The following is a 25,309-nucleotide window of genomic DNA, read 5'->3' as shown; positions in this document are numbered from 1 at the left end:
CTGTCGTCTTGCTGATTTTCTCCCTTGAAATAGGTACTTTTAGTTGAAGTAGGATAAATTGAAGTAAAATATTGCCATGGTCTCTTTCCCTTTAGAAAAACTGCAAAACCAGCAGGTTATTTATTACATTCAGTTACCATCCTTAGACTGATGTCCTACATGCGGTAGTGTTTTAAAAATACTTCCTAAACCAACTGTAAGAATGTGCATTCCTATTAATTGCTAGCAGGTAATTCTCAAGAATATTTGAGTGAAATACAATCACTTTAAACACGTATTTACTTGTGAGTGTTTTATGACTCACTTAACATTTGAGATCAATACCACTCAATATCCACACCCACTAAAGGAACTTCAAAAGCAACTGAAAACTTCAGCAAATAATATCACAGACATGCTAATTCTTTCAAAAGTTTTCCTCAAGGAAAAGAAGGGCACCACCTCAAGACCTCAATTTTTTACAATAACAGGCTTTTCTTACACTAGCTAATTTCTCAAATAGCTTCTCCACATCTACTGCATTCAGGCCTCACTTGGTGGCAGGAATAGGGTTGCAGAGGCATTTACATTAAATTTCAGAATTTTGGCTAAGAAGTTTTACAGATAGAAATGTTCTGAAATCTAGTAACAGTTAAAGTATTGCTTAATTTCATTTTTCTTCCTTAAATAAAGGAAATCAAAGCCAGTCACATCTGGAAGACAAGAAATAAAAATGAGACACTGAAATCAGGTTTCACTAGTGCAAGCCAGCCCCAAGAGCTCTGTTTTTGGATCAAGTGCATAACTTGTTGGATATTTTATAAACGGGGGATAAACTATATTCAATGCTATCAAAAATTCATGAGATACTGTGTTAGAATTTGAGTTTAAAGCAGATTTAAAAGCCTTTATGAAGATGTTTTCCTTCATAAGGTATACTAGAGACTTATGTTACTTCATAATGCTGAGGAGAACTGTCTGTAAAAGATGAAATAAATTGAATCCTAGCAAAATATTACAGGAAAGACAGCAGGTAACCAAAGACCAAAAAACAAACAAAAAAAAAAAAAAAAAAACCAAAAAAAAAACAAAAAAAAAAAATTCAAATGTATTCTTTACCACATCAAACTTCTGGATTTTTCTGTTGTCTTCCAGCATAAACCAGTCTGATGGGCTTGAACTCAAGTCACCATCAAAATCTGTGAACTCACTGATGGTGTAGCTCTCAACAGTTTGCAAAGCTCAAAACGTCCAAGAAGTGGCTGAAATTCGATGCTACATCTTGATCTGAGCTGTGATGATAATTAAACCTTTGAATAGTATTTTATACATTGAACCTGTTTGGTAGGAGGACAAGAAGAGCTCAGAGACAGCAACATAATTATTTTTAAGAGTAATACTGTACTTTGCCATGAATTAATTCCTGTAGAGTTAGGAATAATAATCTGTGGTATTAGAGGAAAAATCAGTGATAAGGACATGAAGGCAACTCACTGACCATGTGTACATGTATATTCAGGAGTAAGGTTTTTATATGTTATTATTTTTCCTCTACAATTATAGATGTTGCATTATAAAACAAAAATTTTTTTTTTCTGTTGTAAAGCAAGGGTGCGTGCATTACATGCCATGCAAAAAAAAAATACTTGAGTCATGATCTGAAAGAATTTATTGTTTAATAATTTCAGGTCATCATTAGAACTATTGTGTTGAACTGATCTTCTCACATGGCACAGTAGTCTTGTTGCAAGAATAATGAAGCAGAGAAAGTACAAAACATGTTGGGAGGAAAATTTATATATAAAGGTACGTCTAAAATACATATAGCTTTGTTTTCGTGCACAACGCTGGTATGCAGAGAAAGTAAATCAGTATTTTCCGGTACTCATCCTTACTGAAAATAAACTAACTAATTAAGAGTCTGTTTGATTCAATTAGAGTATCAAGCCAAGTTCCCAGAAGACAGAGAAGTGCTGATGAGGACTTTTGAAAGCACAAAATTCAGACTGCAATTATGTTCTACAAAGCTCCTCTTCAAAGAGCCAAGCTTCCCAGAGGAGGTTTCAGCAAAGTTCTTTAGGTCCTGCATGTGACCCCAATCCTGTGCACCATCCAGGTACTAAAGGTGTAACTCTGTCACCTTGAGAGTTGAGGAAGGAGGACAGGAAAACTCTTCACATGAAACCAAAAAGTTTAAGTAACATTTCCAAGCTTTCTTTATCACCACCATAAACTGCTGAACACAAGGGGCTCACTTCGTCTGATCCTTTGTCACAGGTCTCATTAGCATTAGCAATTCCAGAATACTGCAAATATTTAAAATCACTAATTACTTGTAAGGCATTCTGGATCAATTACATTTTAATTTTCTGGCCATGTCTCATGTGGCCATTAAGAACAGAAATCCCACCTTAAGAACAAAATCCTAACTATTTTTTCCTCTACTGATCTTTTTAAAAGAACAGCATTTATCGTTCAATAACATGCTCATAACAAACAGTATGCTTCAGCACTGATTTACATCACTGACTGGCTGTATAAATTACATTGCCACATACAGATTCAGGTGTCTCTGAAGTCTTGTATTCCATTATTCTAAGTAGGAAAGCAATAAATGTGTTTTAATTAGACCTAGAGACAGATAGTTTATATTACCCAGCAATCCCTTTTACAGAAATACTGGGTTTCTATGGTGCACATTTAGATCCAGGCTTATCTCGAGTCTGGAGGAGAAATGAACATGTGAGCTGCAGACAAAACGAATATTTCCTTCTGCTCAACAGCACCCACCAAGATGCTGAAGCAGAAAAATCATCTCCTTATGTCATAACTCATCCCTCTGACCCACATCCTTCCCAGCTAACGAGGATCGGTGGACAACACCTGTTCCTTTGATACTCGGATTTATCAATGCTGCTCAGAGATTGCAAGCTACATATTGTTGGAAAAGCTACAAAGGCAGTATTTGATTTAAGGATGCTTCTAGTATTGACAGCTTTGCCAACCCATCTTTCATTCCTGAAAAGTTAAAGAAAAAAAGCAGCCTGACTTCCTCATCAGTCTGAGAAGAGTCCTCAGCCCGACACACAGCTTCGATGGTGGTTCAGCTGATGATCCCCTTTTGCTAACAGTTAAGATCAAGCATCTGCTCATAATTTTGCAGTTACAGACATCTTTAGCCTGCCTTAAATATCCTTGTCAGTAAGGGCTGCCAGCCATGTGCAAATCATGGGTTTCCCAGGAGAAGCTTCTCTGCGCTGACCCGTTACTCTAGGAATTGCTTTCCACTCTTCGTTTTCTCCTGCAAAAGCTACTTATTTCATGGAGAATGGGCACATCTATAAATACAGCAAAGGTCTGGTGGGTCTGGATCTGCCCCTTGGCATGGCCATCCTGTGCTGTCATCCAGACAGTGGTCTCTTTCTTCCTAGCTTGGCAGTTGATGCTTGCACCTGACAAAGCAGCTGATACACTGCATGGTAGATCACTACTGTTACAGGTGACATTCCCAACTTCTACACGTGTGGCTTGGGGCAACAGGTTTTCTCTTTTCTGCATAGGAAGGAATAAACTTATCTTCAAAAAGCAGTATTTTAAAGAAGATTTGGGGCTGTGTACCTTCTTCAGACCACCACAATGGTTTGCTGAAGACACACCATATTGATCACCTTGTTTTTAAGTTAATCACAAAATACTAAAAAATGCGGTGCAGAAAAAAAAAAAAAAAAAAAGTAATCCTTGGATATTAGTTATTTATGCTGCACTATTAAAATTGTGCTAAAATAACTTATTACAGAGGAGAACGACTTTCTCCACCGCAGTGGGCACTGCCATTATTCAACACACCAATAATCTTCCTCACCTGACAGAGCATTAGGCTCATACACCACAAATTACTAGCAGTATATTGCACGCTAATAATAAAAAGATACGTAAGAAGAGGAACCATAAATCATATTCATTGCTTATTACTCTCTACAGTCCTACTAAAGCAGTACATGTGGTTTTCTACTCCTGCTGTGAAACAAGAAAGACCAGGGGGTGACCAGTCCAGCTCCCTGAAAGATCAGGTCAACAGCAGATAAACAACTGCTGGAGGAACAGCAATGGGATGGATGGTATTTCTTTGCCATACCTTTTTTTTTTTTTTAATATATATGTATTCCCCCATAGATATTGGCAGACCAGTTCATACGATTTCTCTGGTAAGGTTAAGGCAGCCTCAGATTTAATAGCAATACATTTAATTTTGGTTGAAAGGAATAATTGCACATAAGTTTTATATGTCTATGAATGAAACTATTGCTGATATTATCTTCAATGAACAATATCCTGTTAGAGGAGCAATGCCATCAGAATCAAACTGCTTTGCTAGTGCTACTAAGGGTAGTTAATAATACTGTGAAATTTGGTCTTTAGTCTATTCACGGGTTTTATTTACTATTTCTTGCTAATACTTAAGGGAAAATACATCAAATTACTTAATCAATAATGGTTTTGCATACCTGCTTGCAACTAAAATTAAGTTGAAAATACTGAAATTTGACATTACAATGTCTAGAAGTAGAACTAAAACTGTAAAACTATATCCAATGAAAATTCAGTTCAAGTTTGAACACCCAAGTAAAACAAACTATGAACATTACCATGTGGTAGAAGCTTTCATAAATTATCCAGCTTGAGCAGCAACAAACAAAGCTGTAATTCAAAATCATCCCTGCGGCAATTAGAGACGACGCATACCAGGACGCAGACAGAAATTCACGCAGAAGCAGAGATCTTGTTCAGGAAGGAGCGCAGAGCCTGGCCAAGCAGAGAGCTGACCTAGGCCTAGGCTGCCTTCTTTATTCACCATTTACAATTTATAGGATTTACAGGTACAGGCATGGACTGAGATGTTTACAAAAGGTGTTTTTCCACTAATTGTTATTAAAAACACACTAAACTCATGTGATGTTTGTCTCACTCGCATTTCCACTCATTCATAGACCAGGCCCAAGGACATTCACACATCCCATGCACTTGGGGGCGGTTATCCGGCCCGAGACACCATTCTCACGAGTCTGGGCTATAACTTTTTACAATTATGAGAAACGTACTTCCAAGTAATCTGTCCAAGGCCCTTTATATATTATTATGTTAGTATTGTGTCTTCGACTGTCCGGATGGTCATGTTAGTATTGATCTTCCTTTATCATCCAGATGGCTGGAACCGCACATCTTGCTTTCCCACATTTTACTTTCCAACACATCCCCACATTCCTTGCTTCCTCCTTTCCCCAGAAATATTTTTATATTATCAGTGTATCCCTAAAATAAATAACATTTGCTCTTAAAAAACACTGAGGAACTGATAGAGCCTATTTTTTCCACACATTCAAAACAGAAATCAGAAAAGTGCAATATATTCAATACTCTAAATATAAGCTGAAAAATTAATGGTGGAACAAATTACACAAATTTAATTTAATTTTTCATATTTGCTCATTTACACAATAAATAGAAATGGAAATTAAATTAGTTTATTAGAACCTTGAAGCTAATATATTTCTGTTCTGGAAATAGGTCATGTATCTCATGAAGAGATACTAAACAGAACTCTTTCAAAAAATCTCATAACATATTCACTTCTGAAATATAATAAATGAACTCATAAGTACATGCAATATTTATAATACTTAAATAATTATTGCTTATTAACAGCTGATGTAGTTTAAATACTCTCTTCAAGTGCATTTCAGCTCCATTAGCATTTAGCCTGCCTTATAGCTGTCAGGATGTTAGGGAAAAAAATCACCTGTAGTATAAAAATTATCATTCAGAATACAGCAGCACGGGGAAATGACAATACAGACTTAACAGGTTACCTGAAATGAAGCTTGGTGCAAAGAATTTTGTCTGCACCAAGGATGGCATCCATTAATATTCGGTCTGTGTTGGAACAGAAACTTAGTAATGTCTGCATGCCTATTTTAAGCATCTTCAAAAACAACAAGGAAAAAAAACAATGATTGTTCATAAGGAGAAATAATTGATTATTGTTAAATAATTGAGTGCATATTCAATGTTTTTATCACTATATTCTCACTGTTATAATCATAATTCTTCTACTTTTACTCTTCCCTCTCAAAACCAAAACTAATTAGTCCTAAATGACCATGCAGTGCTGAATACCAGGTTGTTTGTAGTCTGGCCTAAAAATCAAACACACAGACATCCTGCCTTCTGTTGTGTTTCATGAAAACAAATTATTTTCTAAATTGTTTAGAGACAGGACAAAATCTTTCAGGCTCTGAGAAGAAAATTTAGGTTTGGTCAGTGAATGGAGAAAAGACATTCCCCTTTCTTCTGGAGGCATAGCAAAAGAAATCACAGTCAAGTAAATGTATGAGTACCTAAATTCTTACCCTCAGAAATAAGGCACTTTAGAAAACACTCATTACCCACACACACAGTATTTATATTTGGACGTTACCACAAATAAAAACACGCAATCACTTGTGCAAAGCAGTCAGAATTAGTGTTAAACATACCATCTGATTATATTTGAGAAGTACTTAGAAGAACATTATCTCTGTGTGTTCATAAGAAAATGCTATTTTTCTGCCTAATTAGAACTTTATCAGACCAGTGTAAAAAGCCATTTGAAACTGTAGGAACTTTCTTAGGTTTAGGCATGGGATGTAATGGTCTGAATGTGTATGGAACCATTCAGATCAGACAGCTTCCTCATGTCCATCACGCCTGACCCAAATCTTGCCAATGCAAACTGCAGGTGACAAGGTGTTTTACTTCTGATTTACATCATAGGTTGTGAGCACATAACCAGTCCTATTACCAATATAAATTATTATTATTTACCTTCATATTAAATAGGATGTGCAAAATGTAACTACACCTGCTGCTGATACAAGTTGAGATATCAATCAATATATGAGAAAACCTTCTGTTAAGTCCCCAAAAAGCTATCACTGGAAGAAGGGGAGACCCTTCTCTCGTTAGATCTACTGCTGATCAGACACTGTGAATATTAAACATCCCTGCATTTTGAAAGTTTAAGATATATTTGTTGGTGCATAAGGCTTAACAGATTTTGTACAGCTTTTCAGAAGGCCTGAAAGTGGAAAGCAACAGGACTTGTAAGAAGTCCATGTTGGACATCACAGGATTGCCCTGGTAAACACCATTCCAAAAGATGTGCCTTTCTCTTAAAATGTTCTGAAGCCAAACAATGCTGAGACAGTTACCTTTCTTGTACCTCAGCTTATTAGCATGGATTACTACAAAGGAAAACTAATATTTTAGTGGGACTGTTAAACTAGTAGAAAGTTAGCTACAGTTTTGGTTCAGTATGCTGTATTTCTGGAATTTATATAAGCACATTTGGAAAAAAAAATCTAGAAGACACATTTATATTAGAAAAAATATTTCAAAGTACTGGCAGCCAAAATAAACAGCAAGAAATTCACCACAAGTAGTCCGTGAGGAAACTTAAGAAACTTAAGAAACATTTACATGGAAGAAACCTTGGAACTCCAAGGTACCAAGGAGGGCTTAGCTTTCACTGTGGCAACAACAGAGAGGAATTAGAAAAAAATGCATAACTGTCCAGAAATTATCTAAAGTTAATCTCTCCTGATGTAACATTTCTCCTTCTTCAATTTTGCTTTCATAAGCATCTCCTCCCAACAGCTGGAGCTCCTGCAGGTGTTGTAGCAAAGCCGCTTGCTCATGTGCTCACTAACGCAAACATTGGTAAACCCAAGGACCAGTCAACAGAAAAAAAAAAAAAATAAAAAGAAGGAAAAACTACATCATGTTACCCAGAAGTTTGTCAAAAAATGTGCCTTGTGTAACATAAAGTGTATTAACAATTGTGGACAATGGCAGACTCCCACAGCCAGTCAAGCTCTCATGGACCTACTAGGAGAGATTAAAAAGGCAACACCTTAGAGCTGAGGCAAGGGATCAGGCTCAATGAAGCCACAGACTTCTTACAGTCTGATAAGACCTTTCCTAGACACTGAAGGCTTTCCCAGAGAGATCAATAAAGACTAAAGGTATCATCCATTGCATGAAAACATCATAGCCCTCAGCCCACAAATCTTATTTGAGCTTTACTGAGATGCCAGAAGAGGCATCAGTCAGCAAAAGTGACTAAACACTGTTCCCAAATCCTTATATCATCCTGGCACAATGCTGAATCTAACCCAGCCAGCACTGATGAGCAGCTCAGCCTAGTAGCCAGCATCCACAACGATGGGCCACAGCCTCCCAAGGGCCCACACAACCGTCTTGGAAAGCCAACATGCAAAAAATATACATTTTTACAAGAAAAATGCAACTGTTTCCTCAGTCATTTTGAATCTCTCCTTTTAATCTGTCTTGTTGAACTGGGAAAGCAAGGGACCAGCATGGCTCACAACACAGAGTCAAAAGCTGGCAGCCCAGCTCAGCAATGCTAGCATTTAAATAAGCAACAACTGGAATGTTTCTAAAATAAAAAAAGACGTGCAAACTCTTATGTACACTGCACCCATCAGGGATAACAAGTTCTGGAGCCTTTGGAGTGAAGGAACAAGAAAAACTGCTCCTATGAACTCTGATAAATGAAGCTACTAAGCAAAACAAAAAGGGCCTAAATATGTTCCATATATTCCACTTCCTTACAGAAAAGGCTATTCAGTATTTCTGTAAACAGTGTTTTTATAGGTGATAATACAGGTCTACGTAAAAACCTCTTGAAGTATTGGTATGGTATGGTATGGTATGGTATGGTATGGCATGGCATGGCATGGCATGGCATGGCATGGCATGGCATGGCATGGCATGGCATGGCATGGCATGGTATGGTATGGTATGGTATGGTATGGTATGGCATGGTATGGCATGGTTACGGTATGGTACAGTATGGTACGGCATGGCATGCCATGGCATGGCATGGCATGGCATGGCATGGCACCGCGTGGCATGGCATGGCGTGGCGTGGTATGGTATGGCGTGGTATAGCATGGTATGGTATGGTATGGCGTGGGGTGGTGTGGTGTGGCATGGTATGGTATGGTATGGTATGGTATGGTATGGCATGGTACGGTACGGTACGGTATGATAAGGTACAGTATGGTATGGTATATTATTGTATGGTGTGGTATGGTACGGAATAGTATGGTATGATATGGTATGCTATGCTATGCTAATGTGTGGCATGGCATGGCATGGTATGGCATGGTATGGTATATTATTGTATGGTATGGCTATGGTATGGAATAGTATGGTATGATATGGTATGCTATGTTATGGTATGCTATGGTATGCTATATTATGGTATGGTGTGGTGTGGTGTGGTATGTTATTTTATGGTATGGTATGGTATGGTATGGTATGGTATGGTATGGTATGGTATGGTATGGTATGGTACGGCATGGTACGGTACGGTACGGTATGGTACGGTACGGTACGGTACGGTACGGTACGGTATGGTATGGTATGGTATGGTATGGTATGGTATGGTATGGTATGGCGTGGCATGGTGTGCTGTGTTGTATTGTGCTGTGCTGTGCTGTGTTGTGTTATGTTGTGTTGCGTTGTATTGTTTTATGTTGTGTTATGTTATATGTTATACAGTGCCTTTTGGGATTCTCTTCCAGAAGCAGGTAAGTCAGGGTGAGCTGAAGCCAGTGGTCCCAAGAAACGAGCAGTACAACTTCAGGAAAACCCGTGTGCTAAGCAACACAGCTTGGGAGACTGAAGCAAGGATGGAAGTAAATGCTCTTTGAGAGGATTTTGTTGATCCAAACAGACTGGAAAACAGAAACAAAGAAAGTTCAGCACACAGTGTGAAGCAAAAACATGCTGGAGCCGCTCATGGCTATTATACAAGCACATTTCTAATGCCATCGGCACAAGCTGAAGCTGCAAAGTGATCTTTAAGGTTGTTCTTAATAAGAAAGTGCCAGAGTAGCCCTGCCTGGAGATGACAGATGCATATATGTATATATGTATATATGTATATATGTATATATGTATATATGTATATATGTATATATGTATATATGTATGCATCTTCCAGCACAATCTGCTGGAAGGAGAAAAGTTGGCAACTCTCAAACCAATCACAAAGATAAATGCTGTATGAAACCCTGCTACTGTGAGGATCCAAGAGACACTGATACCTTACACTCCATAACCCAAGCTGATTTGATACAGGTACAGTGTAATTCCTGAGTACAAGGAGTGGCTGCAGTTTCACCAGCATCTCTGAATTTCAGGAGCAACATTTTCATCTTAATTAATCCTCTGCCAACCCACACTCATGAAGTTAATCTCCATTTCGCCTAGATGCTGGTGACACAAGAAAACTGGACCAACTGAATTGGACAACCAGCAAAGATAGATCACTAACATATGAATAACATCATGGCCCAAGAGGTCTTTATCAGCATCTCCTGCGCTTTCTGAACAGAGGAACAACAGCAGAACCTGTACAGGATGCTGGGTATGAAAGGTCAGGATATGTTCTTCCTCATCCCCCTGGCATCACCACCATCATCCACCACCAGATTTTTTGGCCTCCACAGGAAGCACACATGTCCAGAGGAGGTTTGGGGCTTGTTATAAAATAGACTTAACAGAAGAAGCATAGGTGGGATTACAGACAAACCTCAGAGCTCAGTTTCACCCCAGAGATGTACAATTACTGGGGACTGACTGCTGAAAATGAATGCATCACATTAAACTAGCATTCTAGCAAGACAAAAAAAAAAATGTCAATACTCCAAATTCTTGCTACATGTACGTTTAGACATGAGCAGATGGCGAACCTACAGCCCCCACTTCAGAAATCTCCAGTCCACCGGTCAATGTATTTTATACTTTATTTACAACAGCTGTTCTGGGAACATCACTGCAGCACATGTAATTCATCTCCTATGGCCTTTATACTTGGCATTATTGGGCACGCTGCCATTAGTCTGGAAACGTTAAGTTCATACACCAGGCATCTTTTATTCCGCTTGATGCCCTCCGAACAAAAACCTCATAGTTACCACTCCAGCTTGCTGCTGCTTCCCTTTCCCTTTCCTCCCCATTATCCCACTGGGGCATCAAAATTATTCATAACTGCACCAGTAAGTAGCTTTTCTGCCTTTACAGCAACTTTTATGTTATTTTTATATCCTTCTAAATATTTCCAAAACCAGCACAAAACTGTACTGGAAATAGTGCTTCTGTGTGAGCCCTGATGGGATGGGCCCATCTTTCAGCACAATACTACAACAGATGCAGCGCTATGGAGGAACAGGAGCCGATCAGCCTGATCACGGGGAAAGAGGATGCTGGAAGGCAAATAAAATGTACTCAAAACCAATGTAGCTGGGACCTTCCTTATGAGGCAATAGGCATAAAACAGGAATTAAATCTATTCTGTGTTTATCTTTAAAATACAAGTATTTCAAGTAGGAAATACTTGCAAAAATCTGATGACTGCCCTCATATTGAAACATGCAAAGTCTTTCTGCCTTTTCCAGTGTAGATCAGAGGATAACCAACAGTGGCTGCATCAGGAGCAGCACCGCTTCTCCTGTCCCTGAAAGGTTTCTGGAGCTCAAACAAAGAAAGAAAAAGTGAAAGCACATGAATGCAGAGCACAGTTTAAATGCCAATGCAGACAACAGCAAAAAGTTTTGAAGTTAAGAGTTTGTAGCCACAATTTCTGGGCTAATTTTGCAACCCTTCTGCTAAATCATGTTCAACATAATCAGTTTCAGTTTTAATCTGAGCATATTTGTTCTTGGAAAAATGCACAATGCTGCTCTTCAAGATGGTTTTCTTATCAGCAGTCAACTACAAGCTCAGTGAACTCAGCAATGGTTTATCTCAGACAGAGGGCATTAGTCTGGAGATAAATACTCTGATCAATTTTCTTTATGGATTTTTAATCAATAATGCCTTGTATTTCACTATAATTATTCATAGGAACATTCTGGTTAGCTCAATATACTTTTAATGAAGGAACATAATGGAAAATATACAATTCCTCCTACCATTTGTAATATTTCTAATCAGTTTTCACAGTAGAGCAACATGGATTTCCCCAATATAGGGATGGGGAAATGGAAATGTAGTCATAAAATTTTTAGTTAGACCTGTTAAAAATCTACCTACTTTAAAATAAGAGAAATACAATAAACGTGAGTTTCTTGCCTATCTCTTCCCCTGGAAACAGAGAGGCAGTTTGGCAGCAGGCAAACAAGCACTTGATGGTTGCAGTGGACAACTGAGCTTACGAAGCCCACTGGCTGTGTTCCAACAAATTCCCTAAAACTTAAACTTTTCATTGTTATTCTTTACAATAATAAATAATAAACATCCCCATTGCTCCACCCTCCTTCCCCTTCCATGGAGCCCTCATTATGCATTAGCATATCAGAACCCATTTCAGCAGGTTTGGGTTTTGTTGTTCAGGTCACTTTTTTAGAACATTTGTCAGCTGCTTTGAAATTTTCCACACTTACTGGGAGTTTATTTGTTGTGCCAGGCTTCACCAAGTTGTTCCTAATACTGCTCAACAGCCCTACAACACTCATTTGATTGCGCATTGTGCCCCAAAGTTGGGAGGCCATAGCAAAACATCCCAAAGAACACACCAATTAATTCTCCAGAGAGTCACTGGAAAGTTCCCATCTAACCACCCTTTTGAAGTGTTATCCTGAAATGATAACTTTTAAAATGTGAATGTATTTTAGGATTAACAACAAATCTATCTCATATCCTCCTAGCGCAGATGAAACAAAACAAACCAGAAAATCACTTATTTGCAGCTGTCACAAGCCTTTTATTTCTCTGCACATACAAACAAAAATCCATTGTACAATGAATAGTGTCTGGCTTCTGAGCAGCAAAGGCATCTCAAACAAGCTCTTGAAACATAAGGAAAGACGTATTCGTAGCCTAATTTAAACTGCAATGTATCTGCACATGCAGCGGAAAAATAAAATGTCCAGAGAATGTTACCTGGAGCAATGGCAACCTCCTCCCCAACAGAGAACTTGCACCCATGTATTTGAGTACAATCTTATTCTGTTTTTATTCAAAAGGCACACTCCAATTTTTGTAGGTAGGTAATTTGTCAGTCATAAGGAGTGGCTACAGTATTTGTAAGCATTGAATTTCTCTCAGGAAGAAACACCTTCTGCCTTTAAAACTGTGCTGTATATATTGGCGCTGCCGAAATCACTGTCGTCTGTTTTGACAAATGCTTTAAACGCGGAGAATAAGGCTTCCATAAAGGTAGAGGAGAAAATAGTAGTGCCAGCAGCAGGGCAGTGTAAATTATGGCAGTAGGCACTTCTAATTCAGTTACTGTTCATTTCTCCTGCAGCTTCACTGCAAAGCTGAAGGTTTTGCACAATTGTAATGCAGACCATTTCATGAATACATAAAAAATTATTGTATTTACAGTTTTTGAACACAGCAGCTATCTGGAGAAGGATACAAGTCCCACTTATAGGCAAATACACACTCTCTAAAGAAAACAACCATCTCAATTATTGCCAACATTATCATTTGCCTTTAAGGAAGGAGACTTTAAGGAAAATAGCCTTAAGCGACTGCAGTGATTTTCGGTTTCTTAGGTTTTGCTGTCACCTGGTGGCATGCAGGAAAAGAGCCTAAAAACAATACAGACACCCGTGCTCCTGCTCTGCCACCAACATCATCCCTTAACCTCTCCAAACTGTCTTGGCATTTCTATCACTGCAAGCCAATACACTGAAAGTTTTAGAAAAGCTGCTATGGAAGTCTTTGACAGGTTCAGCCTTGTAATAGTAATAACTACCCTATGGACTATTCACCCCCACTTACTTTGATCTTTTGCATACATTTGTGTTAGTGCAAAAGAAATAATAAAAAGCCATATATTCACTGTATAGAGCCATAAGCTTTTCAACCACACAGTTCTTAGCAGGAAAAAAAATTTTGCCATCTTACCTCAGCAGGCACTGGTTAACATTCCCCAGGCAACAAAAACACAAGAGGAAATAAATACGTAAATAAATAGGCATGGATAGCAAAGTACTCTGTCACCCAAAGAGTAAATCTCCTTTCCTTACATCACGACTGTGCTGCAATCCCCATCACCACTGTTATAGTCCTTATATCAACAGGAACTGGTTTTTGACAATGCAATAAATGGAGCAACTGGAAAGCTTTGTGATGTTGACTGCAAGTTTTAAGTATTTATTAAATCAGAGGAGCTCTTTGAAACAAATTAGCATGGAAAAATAAAATACTTGAATATTTTGAAAAAATATTTACTTGGTACACAAGTGCCTTCAGTAACACTGCAGTGCATTTGTTCAATGCATATTTTATAAGGATATTTGCAGTGTATTTTTGTGTGAACCTCAACAACAAATCCCAGACCACAAAACAGACACTTGCCATTCAGCAGTCTCATCGAGACTTCGGAAGTATAAGAGTTCATATGCAACTCTGACATTATTCGCTAAGCTTGTTTCAAACATCAATCTCGGATTTACTTTTTTATGTGCACGCTAATTTCTTCATCACCACATTTCTTGACAGGGCCTCCTCTAGCATCTTGATTCATCCTCAAGGTTTTGCCACAAATCACAAAATCACAGAATGCTAGGGACTGAAAGGGAACCTCGAAAGATCATCCAGTCCAATCCCCCTGCCAGAGCAGGAACACCCAGATAAGGTTACACAGAAATGTGTCCAGGTGGGTTTTGAATGTCTCCAGAGAAGGAGACTCCACAGCCCCCTGGGCAGCCTGTTCCAGTGTTCCGGAACCCTCACTGAGAAGAAGTTTCTTCTCAAGTTTAAGTGGAACCTCCTGTGTTCCAGTTTGTACCCATTGTCCCTTGTCTTATCATTGGTTGTCACCAAAAAGAGCCTGGCTCCATCCTCATGACACTCACCCTTTATATATTTGTAAACACTAATAAGGTGACCCCTCAGTTTCCTCTTCTCCAAACTAAAGAGCCCCAGCTCCCTCAGCCTTTCCTCATAAGGGAGATGCTCCACTCCCTTAATCATCTTCATTGCCCTGCGCTGGACTCTCTCCAGCAGTTCCCTGTCCTTCTGGAACTGAGGGGCCCAGAACTGGACACAATATTCCAGATGGGGTCCACCAGGGCAGAGTAGAGAGGAAGGAGAACCTCTCTCGACCTACTAACCACCCCCCTTCTAATACACCCCAGGATGCTGTTGGAAACGTTTCTTGTGTAAAGGTGAATGCTGTGACAATGGCTGCAGCCACCCACCCGTGTCACTTCCAGAGCCCCGGAGCACCAGCTCACACAGTGAGCACCCCTAGCTCATAGCTCTGGTGCCTGGAACAGGGATGTGCCACAGCCCAGAAAACCTGACCACACACATTTTCCTTTTTTAAAATCTCTTAGCAATGCAGCCGCAGGGCCATTCCCTGGTGCAGCCTGGCCTGTGTAAGTACTTGGTGTTAATTACCATTACCAAGCATTCCTTTAATGAGGATTAGTAGATTAATTATAATACACATGAAGCATATACAAATTAGAAATGAAAAGTCTTCAGAGAACTGTGAAGAGCCAGCTTGAGGGATTTCCCCGACAAAGGCATTCTGCTTTCCTGGTTCCTTCCCCTGAAAACCCAGCACCGAGACAGGGTGGGAAGCAGGGCAGGCAGCACTGACTTGCTCATGGCACCCAAGTCACTGGTGTTTTACTTACAGATCTGCTTCTCTTGAATTCCTGCTGTTTCACTGCCTTTATCTTGACTCTAAATACTGAAGCTGTCTCTGCTGTGCTGAACTTGCATCGTGTCTCTATAGAAACACTGGAAGTGATTTGATTGGCACATGATAAAACCTGGAAGATTTGAGGAAGAGCAGGGGATCTCAGCATCAGAGGGCGCAGCAAAGCTCCTTGCAACGCGCACCACAAACACAGAGAATCAACAGGAATGTGAGATAATGGGGATGCACAGGCACAAGTAACATCTATTCACTGAGCTTGCCCCAAAATCCAGGTGTCCAGCAGCAAACCTCACTCTTGAGGAGCTGTGGTGAACACAGAAGCCTGGATGGAACAACTGCAGCACACACAGGGAGGTCCTGCCCTCACTGTCTGTCCCAGCCAGCCCAAGCAGAGATGCTCAGACCCTGCTAAGCCGTGAGCTTCCTCCAGCTCCTGGTATCCTGTATCCACCAAGGCTATGCTGCTCCGATCTCAGTCCCATTTACATCTGTGGCTTCCTCAGATACCTCATGCCAATAAATTGAATTATGTTAAGAGGGAAGTGTTGTTTGGTTTTTTTAACTGGGTTTATACCTGCCTCATCAGACATGCTGGATGTGGGAATCCAAGATCAGCCGCAGCTCAGGACTTCCATGATCCATTCTCGGGGACAGGGATATTGTCATCAACCCCTCAAGCTTCACCCTGCCTCCTCATCCCTTTAAAAGACTTCAGCTTGGAGCTATTTATGCCAGGGTGAAGAGGATAACAGGAGGCCAGTTTTCATAGGAAGGATTAAGACATGACTTATTTAGCCTGTCAAATCATGGACAGTGGAGAAGACAGTGCGCTCTTCTCTTATGGCATTGGGAACAGCATTACTTGTGATGAAATTAAGGTTGGCACGGAAATGAATGGGTTCTCCAGAATATGGAAAAGTGACCAGATTTAGGATTTCACACCTTATTTCAGACAACTAGTTTGCATTGTCACACAATCTGCTCTGTTTCCTGCCAGGGGTTTGCAATCTCACAAAACAGATACATGCAAAAAGTTTAGGAGACTCTTTTTTAATTGTCACCAAACTGTTGTGGCCTGCAGAGTTCATAGTTACATGCAGCTGAGTTGACAGCTGATCATTTCTAACCACACAAGTGCAAAATCAAATGCTCGGGGTGGACCAGCAGCCAGAGAAAAGCAGACACTTCGCACTAGCTGAAAACCTGGTCCAGGAGGTCTGGCTCCCCTTTGCTGGGTACATGCTGCAAGATGGAAACACTCCATTAGCCAGAGTGAGGGTGCTGGGGGGCAAACGGGAACAGCCAGGCTGCCAATTAGAACCCCATGGTTTTTGTACCACACCATGAAGAGGTGCTTCTGCCCCCCTTCCTCTTCTGCAAACTCCACCTCTCTCTGTTCAGTCGATAGCACTGTGACCCCTGAAAGAATTGCAGATCTGCTTTACTTGCAAGCCCCTAAATGCCCCTCAGTGTTTGTCCTTGCACCACTACCTTGGCATGCTATTGAAGCGTGGTTTGCAATGCACTGAAACTCTCCCAGTCCTGTGGGTGAACCGTAGGAAGGTGTATTTTAACAAAGCGTAGAAAATTATTTTGAGATTGAAACCCGTCATCATGTGGCCATCAGACTGGAGTAGAGAGAGGGAGCTACCGTCAACATATCAAACAAGGACTCCCCAGGAACCAGCATCTCGGTAAATCAGACCATTTCTAATTCATTGTCTGCACTAGCTTCTACAATTGGAAACTGTGAGCTTATCCACTGAGCACTTACATCAATAGTCATAAGTTATTTTGCCTTTAATTCATTTGTATTTATACACCAAATTAAAATAATTCTATCATTTTTCCAAATAGCTTTGTAGGACCACAACTTACTCCAACTGTTCCATTCTTGAAATCATACCCTTTAAAGCAATGTAGCCCCTAGATTCAGTATCTGAATGAGATGTTTGCAAAATACCTACAAGAGTTTTTTACTGTTATAATTATTGTCTTTTCTCATTATAGCAGTCAATGAAAATTAGCAGCAAATTTTCAAAGGAGTCCTAGCATAATTTCTCCTTATCAGGGAGGTTTCCTTGGAGAGTCTTCTGTTAGGAAATGAAAGTTGGAAGGAAAATAGACCTGCAGGGGAGTGTCTGAGTGAGAGTTTCAATACAGAATGACTTGCAGACACTCCCTTGTTAGTTAGCACTTCAAACAGTAGTTACAGAAAGTATCTGTACTCAGATTTAGATTGTCTCCCAGACACCTGCTGGGATTTTCAAATGGGAAAACCCAACGTGACTTTCTTGCAGATCTCGTTCACATACAAATACTACTCGCAATTTGCAGAAATCCTACCAAGAATATTTTCTGTAATTTTATGTGCATGTTTATTTTAAAGGCAGAATCACTTGTTGACCACAACATAGGTCTATAGAGACTGTAAAAAATATATTGAATTGTGAACAACTGAAGCCACAACAAAATGAAAGACTAATGAAGTTTCTTTGCTTAAGTACTGTCATACTGACCCTTGCTTGTCATCTTTATTATTTTAATGGCACTCACAGATTCCCCAGGCATTTCTCCAAAGACGACGATTCTTGCCCAAGTTCACAAGACAGCACAAAGCAAAGAGACAACAGCACAGGAGGAAGCAGAAAGGCATCTGAAAGATTCAGTCGGCACCCTCGAAGCATCATCACAAAGATGAACGGCCCCTGGACATTCGATGTTGGAGCACTTCCCAAAATGTCCACCCTATGAGTTCTGCCTGCAGGACTTTAACCTGAGGGCAAGCAACGTGCAGCTGAACACCAGACGTTGCAGGGTCTTTGAATCAGGAGCTGCTTTGTTATAGCTACAAACATTGTCCATGGCCTTGCTGCATGATCATCTTCTGACTCCAGCCCATAAACCACAAAGAAGCAAACACGAGCAAACTGGCCCAAAGTCTCAAAGAGAAAAGACCCAAAGAAGGATATGGGACAGTGGGAGAAAGCGAAGGGAGCAGGACAAAGGGAGGGAAGAGGAAAAACTAGTGCTGGGCTGCAGGACTGAGAAGGAGGAATTGAAAGAGCCAGGGAGCAGGACAGAGAGAAAGAGAAAAGGAAAGAAGAGTGGAAAGAAGAGACATCCAGCCAGACAGGGGGTTAGTGAGAGAGGATGGGACAGGGAACGGGATGAGAAGAAAATGGCAAGGCAAGGCAAGGCAAGGCAGGGCTGCAGGACGGTTTTTTTATTTCTATTTTCTACCACATTCATCTTTAGATGAGGAGGAAAGCCATCAGACCTTTTAGATTAGGCCCAAACAAAAACCCCAGCCACTTGAGACACTTAGACTAAGCCTAAAATGCAAAGAGCTCTCCATAAGGATGGTTTTTATACTGAAATTTTACAATCTGCTGGCAATACAAAAAAAAAAAAAAGCAGATTTAGTTAGGCTCCGTCATCATACTTCTTCTCTTCAACCTTTATTATTCTTTGTAGTTTAGCTCCTACTAACTTACCCTTCAGGGTGCAGAGAGGCTATAGGACTCTCTTTGCGACTTTACCTTCGTAAGAACAAGTTGCAAAGCAAAGGACAACATTACAAAGATGCTGGAGCAAGCTATATGAGATAGGTCTAAGGGCTTCTTCAACAGCCATGTCAACACCTAAGCGGTAGAGACTCTACCCTCTTCCTAACCAAGTTTGCCTTTTGCAGCCAATTAAGCACTAACCTGACAAGAGCCTCTGCGCCCAGGTGAGGGAGGACTCTGAAGGGACAAGACACAACACGAGTACCCAGAAGTGAAAAAGCACTGCTTGCGACAAGGCCATGACTTCAGGTAAGCAAAATTGAATTTAATGGCCAGATGAAAAATTATGTAATTATTAGAGGCAAGACTAAGTGTAACATTTCAGCGTCTATTGGTTACTCACCACTTTTGTTTAAATGCCATAACAGGTATGTGGCTTGCCAAAACTTTACTTAAGCTTCAAGTATTTTAAAAAGCCATGTCAGGGTGCACTTCTGAAACTCTCCTGTCTTGGTTTGACTGATACGTTACTAAACAAAAGCAACACGGGAAAGTTTAAAAAATAAAACAAAAAAACCCACACAAACAAAGCACAACACAACAACAACAAAAAAGTGGTTGCACACCTGCGGTATTGTAAATATGATGCACATTTGGATTAAGAACAGCCATCATCAGTGAGTTTGCCCTACAATCAGGCAAGGACAGCCATGCAACAAGCACCCTGGCTCTGCCGATGGCCATGGGAGGTGGCTAGTGACAACCAGAACACCAAGGCAGGCCTGAAGAATACCCCATGTCACAGGTACTGCCACCATCTCTGAAAGAAGCCAAACCTGGAATGACCTGCATTTCCCCTGAAACTTCCCTTCAACTTCCGCTCTAACACCCACAGGAGAGCAGTTTCGCAGCGGCTTCTCAGCTCTTGTTTGCCGGCAGCTTCCATAAGCTGTTCTGCCTCTGATGAAAGTGACAGAAACGTCAACAGGCACATGATGTGGTATGTGGAGCAGCTGCTGCAGCATCTCCATGGCCACCGTGGAGTCACTAAAGGACTTAGATGTGCTGGAAAGAGCAAAGATTTCAGGACATCGACTTGACTTCCAAACTTCTAAAGGAGAGGTAGCACTAGTAGGTGCTTCTTGGGTTGTTGCTTTTCCTCTGTGTCACTCACGTTGTTACACACATGGCCATATACAAGGGAATGCAATACACAAACACCACCAGGCACTCAGCTAGCATAATTTGTTTAATAAAGTCTTTTCTGTTTTTAAAAAAGTTTACAAGACAGATATGTTCCACATGATAAACAACTAGCGGCTGATTTTTCCTTTTAATAACAATCCATGCAGAAAGACTGGACTGCCTAACTTGGTGCTACATAGCATCTAAACAATATACCAAAATATACACAGATCTACACGCTGCCATGGAAACAGGTAGCACATGACACCATAGAGTGAGAATCAAAATACAAGCCTGTTTGGATCATTTTCAGAATTCAAGTGTAAGTTTAAGGAAAACCCCTGATTTATTTTTTAAATGGAGCTTATGTACTGATGGTGAATGTTCTGCTACAATCTGCCTATAGTCACCTTTTATTCAGCAGTCAAGTGAAAACACATACACAAAAATGGTACAAGTCCTTTTTACTACTGATACTACACATTAACAACTGAATCTGATAGCATTGCTTTGGTTGTTTCAATACAGAATGATGTAAGTTTCTAATGCCTTAGTTCTGTTTTCCCATCTTCCACTCTTTTCCAAAGTCACTGAAGAATGGTGCTGAGGTGAATGTCTGTTGGGTCTCTCTCTTCAAGAATCCAGTGTAGCTTTTGTATAAGAAACTGTGGAAGGCAAGCAAACAGACACATTACTATTAATAGTCTAAAAATAGATTATGGTTATTTCAGATTTCATAGAGAAAAGTATCTCCACTTGTCACAGCATGAAAATTAATGCTAGGTTATCAGTATATCAATTTTAGAAATGTTCAGCTTCCTAGAATTTCAAATGCTATTGGAAATGTCAGACTGATCCAAGTGCTCTAGAAGGCCTGCAAACTCCTGCTCTCTAAAATGTTCTTATTTCAACACACAACGCAGAAACAGTGGGAGAAGCCTTATATTCCTGTAGCATAGAAGCAAGGCCAACAGTTGCTGAGAAACAGTACACCTTTGTGTTATTTTCTAAAATACGTTTTCCTTCCAATGCCCCTGCTCATCTCCAGGATTAAAACATGCAGGTGCACCATGCATTAAGCTGAAGAGAGCAGAACTCATGTGATTCCAGCTGTTGCACAATATGACAATCCACCTTTGCCTGCAACCCAATTAACGAATGGAACCATTTCACACCAGTCTTGAAGCTTGTCTCCATAAGGCCAGTTAAAAAAAAGCCTGTGGACTTAAAATTTTCTTTGATGCCTTTTCCAGGTCAATCCAAAACCAATTAGCCTATTTCCAGGAATCTATTAAATGCCTTATGCAAATTAATTTTTATTAGTGCCAGACAGATAATACAAACTTCTATAAAACAGAAATCATCCCCAATGTCTGATCACCAGGGTAATTCATGGACTTTTTTTTTAAAGCAACTTTCTGAGCAATGTGTGATATTGAATTGTATAAATAACAAGCCAGACTGAACTCTAGGGATGGGAAAACAAGAGAAAGGTTAGACTTTAATTTTACAAAGTCGTTAATAATTAAACTGCATAGCCAGATCAGAGCTTCACTGTGCAGATGAGGGAGAACTTAGACATGTTTGAAAGTTCAAATCAGCAATGTAGCTTTCTTGGGGGGTGAGGGAGAGGAAGGCAGTGAAAGCTATGTCCTGAAGACTTTAAACTGACTGGAAGAGTATGATAAATACACATTTACACATGTAGATAATGCATGACAGAAGATTCAGATCTACACTGAGTTTAATTGATTCACTCATGTCCAAGTGTGTCCTAAAGGGAGAGGAAATCCCAGTTCTCACACTGAATTCAAGCAGCAAGTGTGTTTCTCAAGGCCTGACCTAATGTCCTCATTAGACAGCGAAGGTGTATGAAAAGCCTGTTACCAAGTCCTCCTGGGAAAGAACAAACTGAGGAGGGAGAGGGAGGAATGATGACAGGAAGCTGCAGTTCTGGCCTGTCTCCAACTTCTGAAATGCTTTCCACTTTCATTGCTGGGGACTATGTGTTATTTGGGTATTACAAATGGTGGCAGCTGTTCCAGGGTTACTTGCCTGCTAGGTAAAGACAGAGAGAGAAACACAACCATGTATCCCCTCTCTGAAGAATACAAAGCAGGATTATGAGTTAAGTGACTGCTGTGTTGTAAGATCAAAATTTTATATTTCCTGAGTCAACCTGGAAACAGTCGTGCTGGGCCAGACTCACAGACACACACCTCCAATGGAGCACACAGCTGGGAAGAGGTTTTCATCCACTTCTACATTCTGATGTGCCAACTGCAGACATAAGCGGAGGTTACCCACCAGCAAGATTATCAAAATTTCACCTTTCAGCACTTCTAATGCAACTCTCTGCATGTGCTCCTTCAGTAAAGCACCCAGGGTTAGAGGCTGCCAAGCAGGAGGACACAGCTTTACAGAGGAGTGGAAAAGCCAAACCTGAGGCCTGTTTTGGGTGAGCTAAGGCTCTCTTTCCGAAGACACATCTCCTTCTGCTCCACTGCTTGCGCTGGGGTCATCCTTGTTACGAGGGGCATTTCTTTCTCTACTTGACTCAGAGGGCACCTTGGTTCTAGTCTTCTCTTTTCTTTGTTGCTGTTTTTCAAGTTTTGTCAGCTATTCACAAAGCAGAATGAGAAAACACCGCATGGAATAAAATAATTTCAGAAGACTGTCTAAAAATTGTAAATGTGAGCATTTGTATAAAACTTGCAACTCAGATTCACACCACCAATAGAGATATCAATATATCAATAAAACAGAAAAAAAAAAAGCCCAAGTCTTGGATTTTCGGAAACTTAGAGAAGACAACGAGGTATCATCATAGGCTAACATGATCACCCCCAAATATAAAAGAGAAGTGTACATATTCAAAGGACCATTCTCTGCTTTCCAGGGTTCCTTCTCCACCCAACACAATCTGAAAAACTGGAAAATAATAAAACACAAAGACCAAAAGGGAGAGCTGGATTCCACATCTTCTCTTTTGGGTCTTAAATGGCAGCTCTGTGGTTTCAAAGTTGCTGACAAAAGATGTATCGCATGTTCCTCCATCCAGCACACAAGAATAATTTTATTTTATTCTTTATCCAGAAAAAAACATATATGAGCTTTAGCATCATCTAGGATACAGAATAACCATTTTAAATCAACTTGGACAAAACCCTCAGCTAACGCTGCCTTGCCACCTCTCAGCAGAAATGCTTTCAATCCTAGTAAGAGTCAAACTAAGTTGCACGTAGCTGTCACTTGTATGTCTCTTTCCCATTTGCCAAAGATGCAGGCTGCAGTAAGTTCTGGAGAGACTACATATTGATAGCTATTTAAATCACTACACTTAGTGCAGTTTATCTGTTTGGATAATTTCTGTCATCTACTGTTTTTCTCTACTGCTTCCACAATTTCCCCAAGATAAAGCATACTAGTCATAAATTATAATTTCATGGCCAGAAGGTCTCTTCTGAGGTGAAATGTTCATAGAATAAAATAAACTAGATTATGTGTGTTGATGATGAATAAGACAGGCTCACGGAAGACACATACAAAGATGTAAATCTGCGCTTCAAATCAGTAAGAGCTAAGACTGCAGACTGCAGAGCCTTGGAAGGATGCACAGCATCCCCTTATACCTTATCTCACATATACACCCTCCTTGAACACCTGCACACATGGACTTCTAGCCTAACACAGAATATTCTTAGCTGGCTATTTCAAAACTAAAAATAGTTTATGTTTACTAAGTGGAATGACAGAGTATGATGTATCTGTTTGTCTAGCATAATCCAGTCTGCAAATCATGTGCATAGATGTAACAAACACATTGGATGTGATACAGGCAATATTTTAACTCCCATGTCTGACGATATGCGCACTACTCTTCTGCCAACAAGCCTTGATACACAGCACATGAATGTTAAAGGTAATCAAAAAAGCAAATGCATCTGCAGGAAGGGAAACAGAAGTTTGTGAGCCCCTAGTATTAAAGGTATTAAAACTTAATTAATGGTACTCCCAAAGTCTCTATGCAGTTGGGTTTTATTTTTGAAAATGGTATTGGGGCCATCCAGCTGTTGAAATCAGAACAGGGGTTTCAATGATCTTCATGGTACAAAAATGCATCAGAAGAGGCAAGGCACGCTGCACTAGCTGCAGAGACTCAAAAGCACAGTTCCAAGGTTTCAAAATATGGATTTGTACACCTCTAAATAACTATGTGAGCAGGAAGTGCATATGCAACATTCCTCACGGGCCCTCAGCCCAGCAGGCGGCAATTGCAAATTATCCCCCAACACTAATCCAAACCACGGCCAAACCTGCTGCAACAAACCTATAACCAGCTTTTGCAGTCTGTACCCCTTTCTTTTACTGCAGCACCGAGGCTCCTAGCAGTGACTCTTTTTCAAAAATAATGATGCTGAAAAAAATCCTGTTATCTTGTAGTTCTGAAACTTGTAACTTCATGAAACTTCATTGTTTCTCTATATAATGTGATTACTGAATGACATGATATCCCTTTCTCTCTAACTAGTGCTGCATCTTACAGAAGAAAAAGCCTAAGACACATGACAACAACGGTTTAAATTGAGTTACCTTTATCTTTGAGAAGGCTGTGAGCTAACCAAATAAAGCTAACCCTGGATTTTCAAAACATGAAAAACAGTAGTGTATTCACACTGTGAACCTTGTGTTATTCAATAAAGAATCCGCGTCCATGATGTATATTTGTTATATATAATTTACATATAGATATAGAAATGGCTCAATGTATGACAGCATGTCATACTACAAGGTCAAACATGCCTATACTCATCATTTTCCAACATGGTCTTGGGGGCAAATAGCATTCTCACTAAGCCTTCTGAAGTATATACAGTTATAG

General features: G+C 40.0%; 1 protein-coding gene across 1 annotated transcript in view; it reads right to left on the bottom strand.

Annotated features, from left to right (window-relative positions):
- Positions 1-20,470: 20,470 nt before the first annotated feature.
- The window catches only part of DTD1 (D-aminoacyl-tRNA deacylase 1), a 30,590-nt gene continuing 25,751 nt past the window's right edge, over positions 20,471-25,309 (bottom strand). Inside the window, exons 5-6 of the mRNA XM_082048075.1 lie at positions 22,870-23,046; positions 20,471-21,092 (exon numbers count right to left, since the gene is read on the bottom strand). Of these exons, the coding sequence (XP_081904201.1) occupies positions 22,891-23,046 (156 nt within the window). The 3' untranslated portion in view covers positions 20,471-21,092; positions 22,870-22,890. The remainder of the gene's footprint in view (positions 21,093-22,869; positions 23,047-25,309) is intronic.

The sequence above is a fragment of the Streptopelia decaocto genome, assembly GCF_964273445.1.
Source record: "Streptopelia decaocto genome assembly, chromosome: 3".
Lineage (NCBI taxonomy): Eukaryota > Metazoa > Chordata > Aves > Columbiformes > Columbidae > Streptopelia > Streptopelia decaocto.
This window is presented reverse-complemented; position numbering and strand designations above follow the sequence as displayed.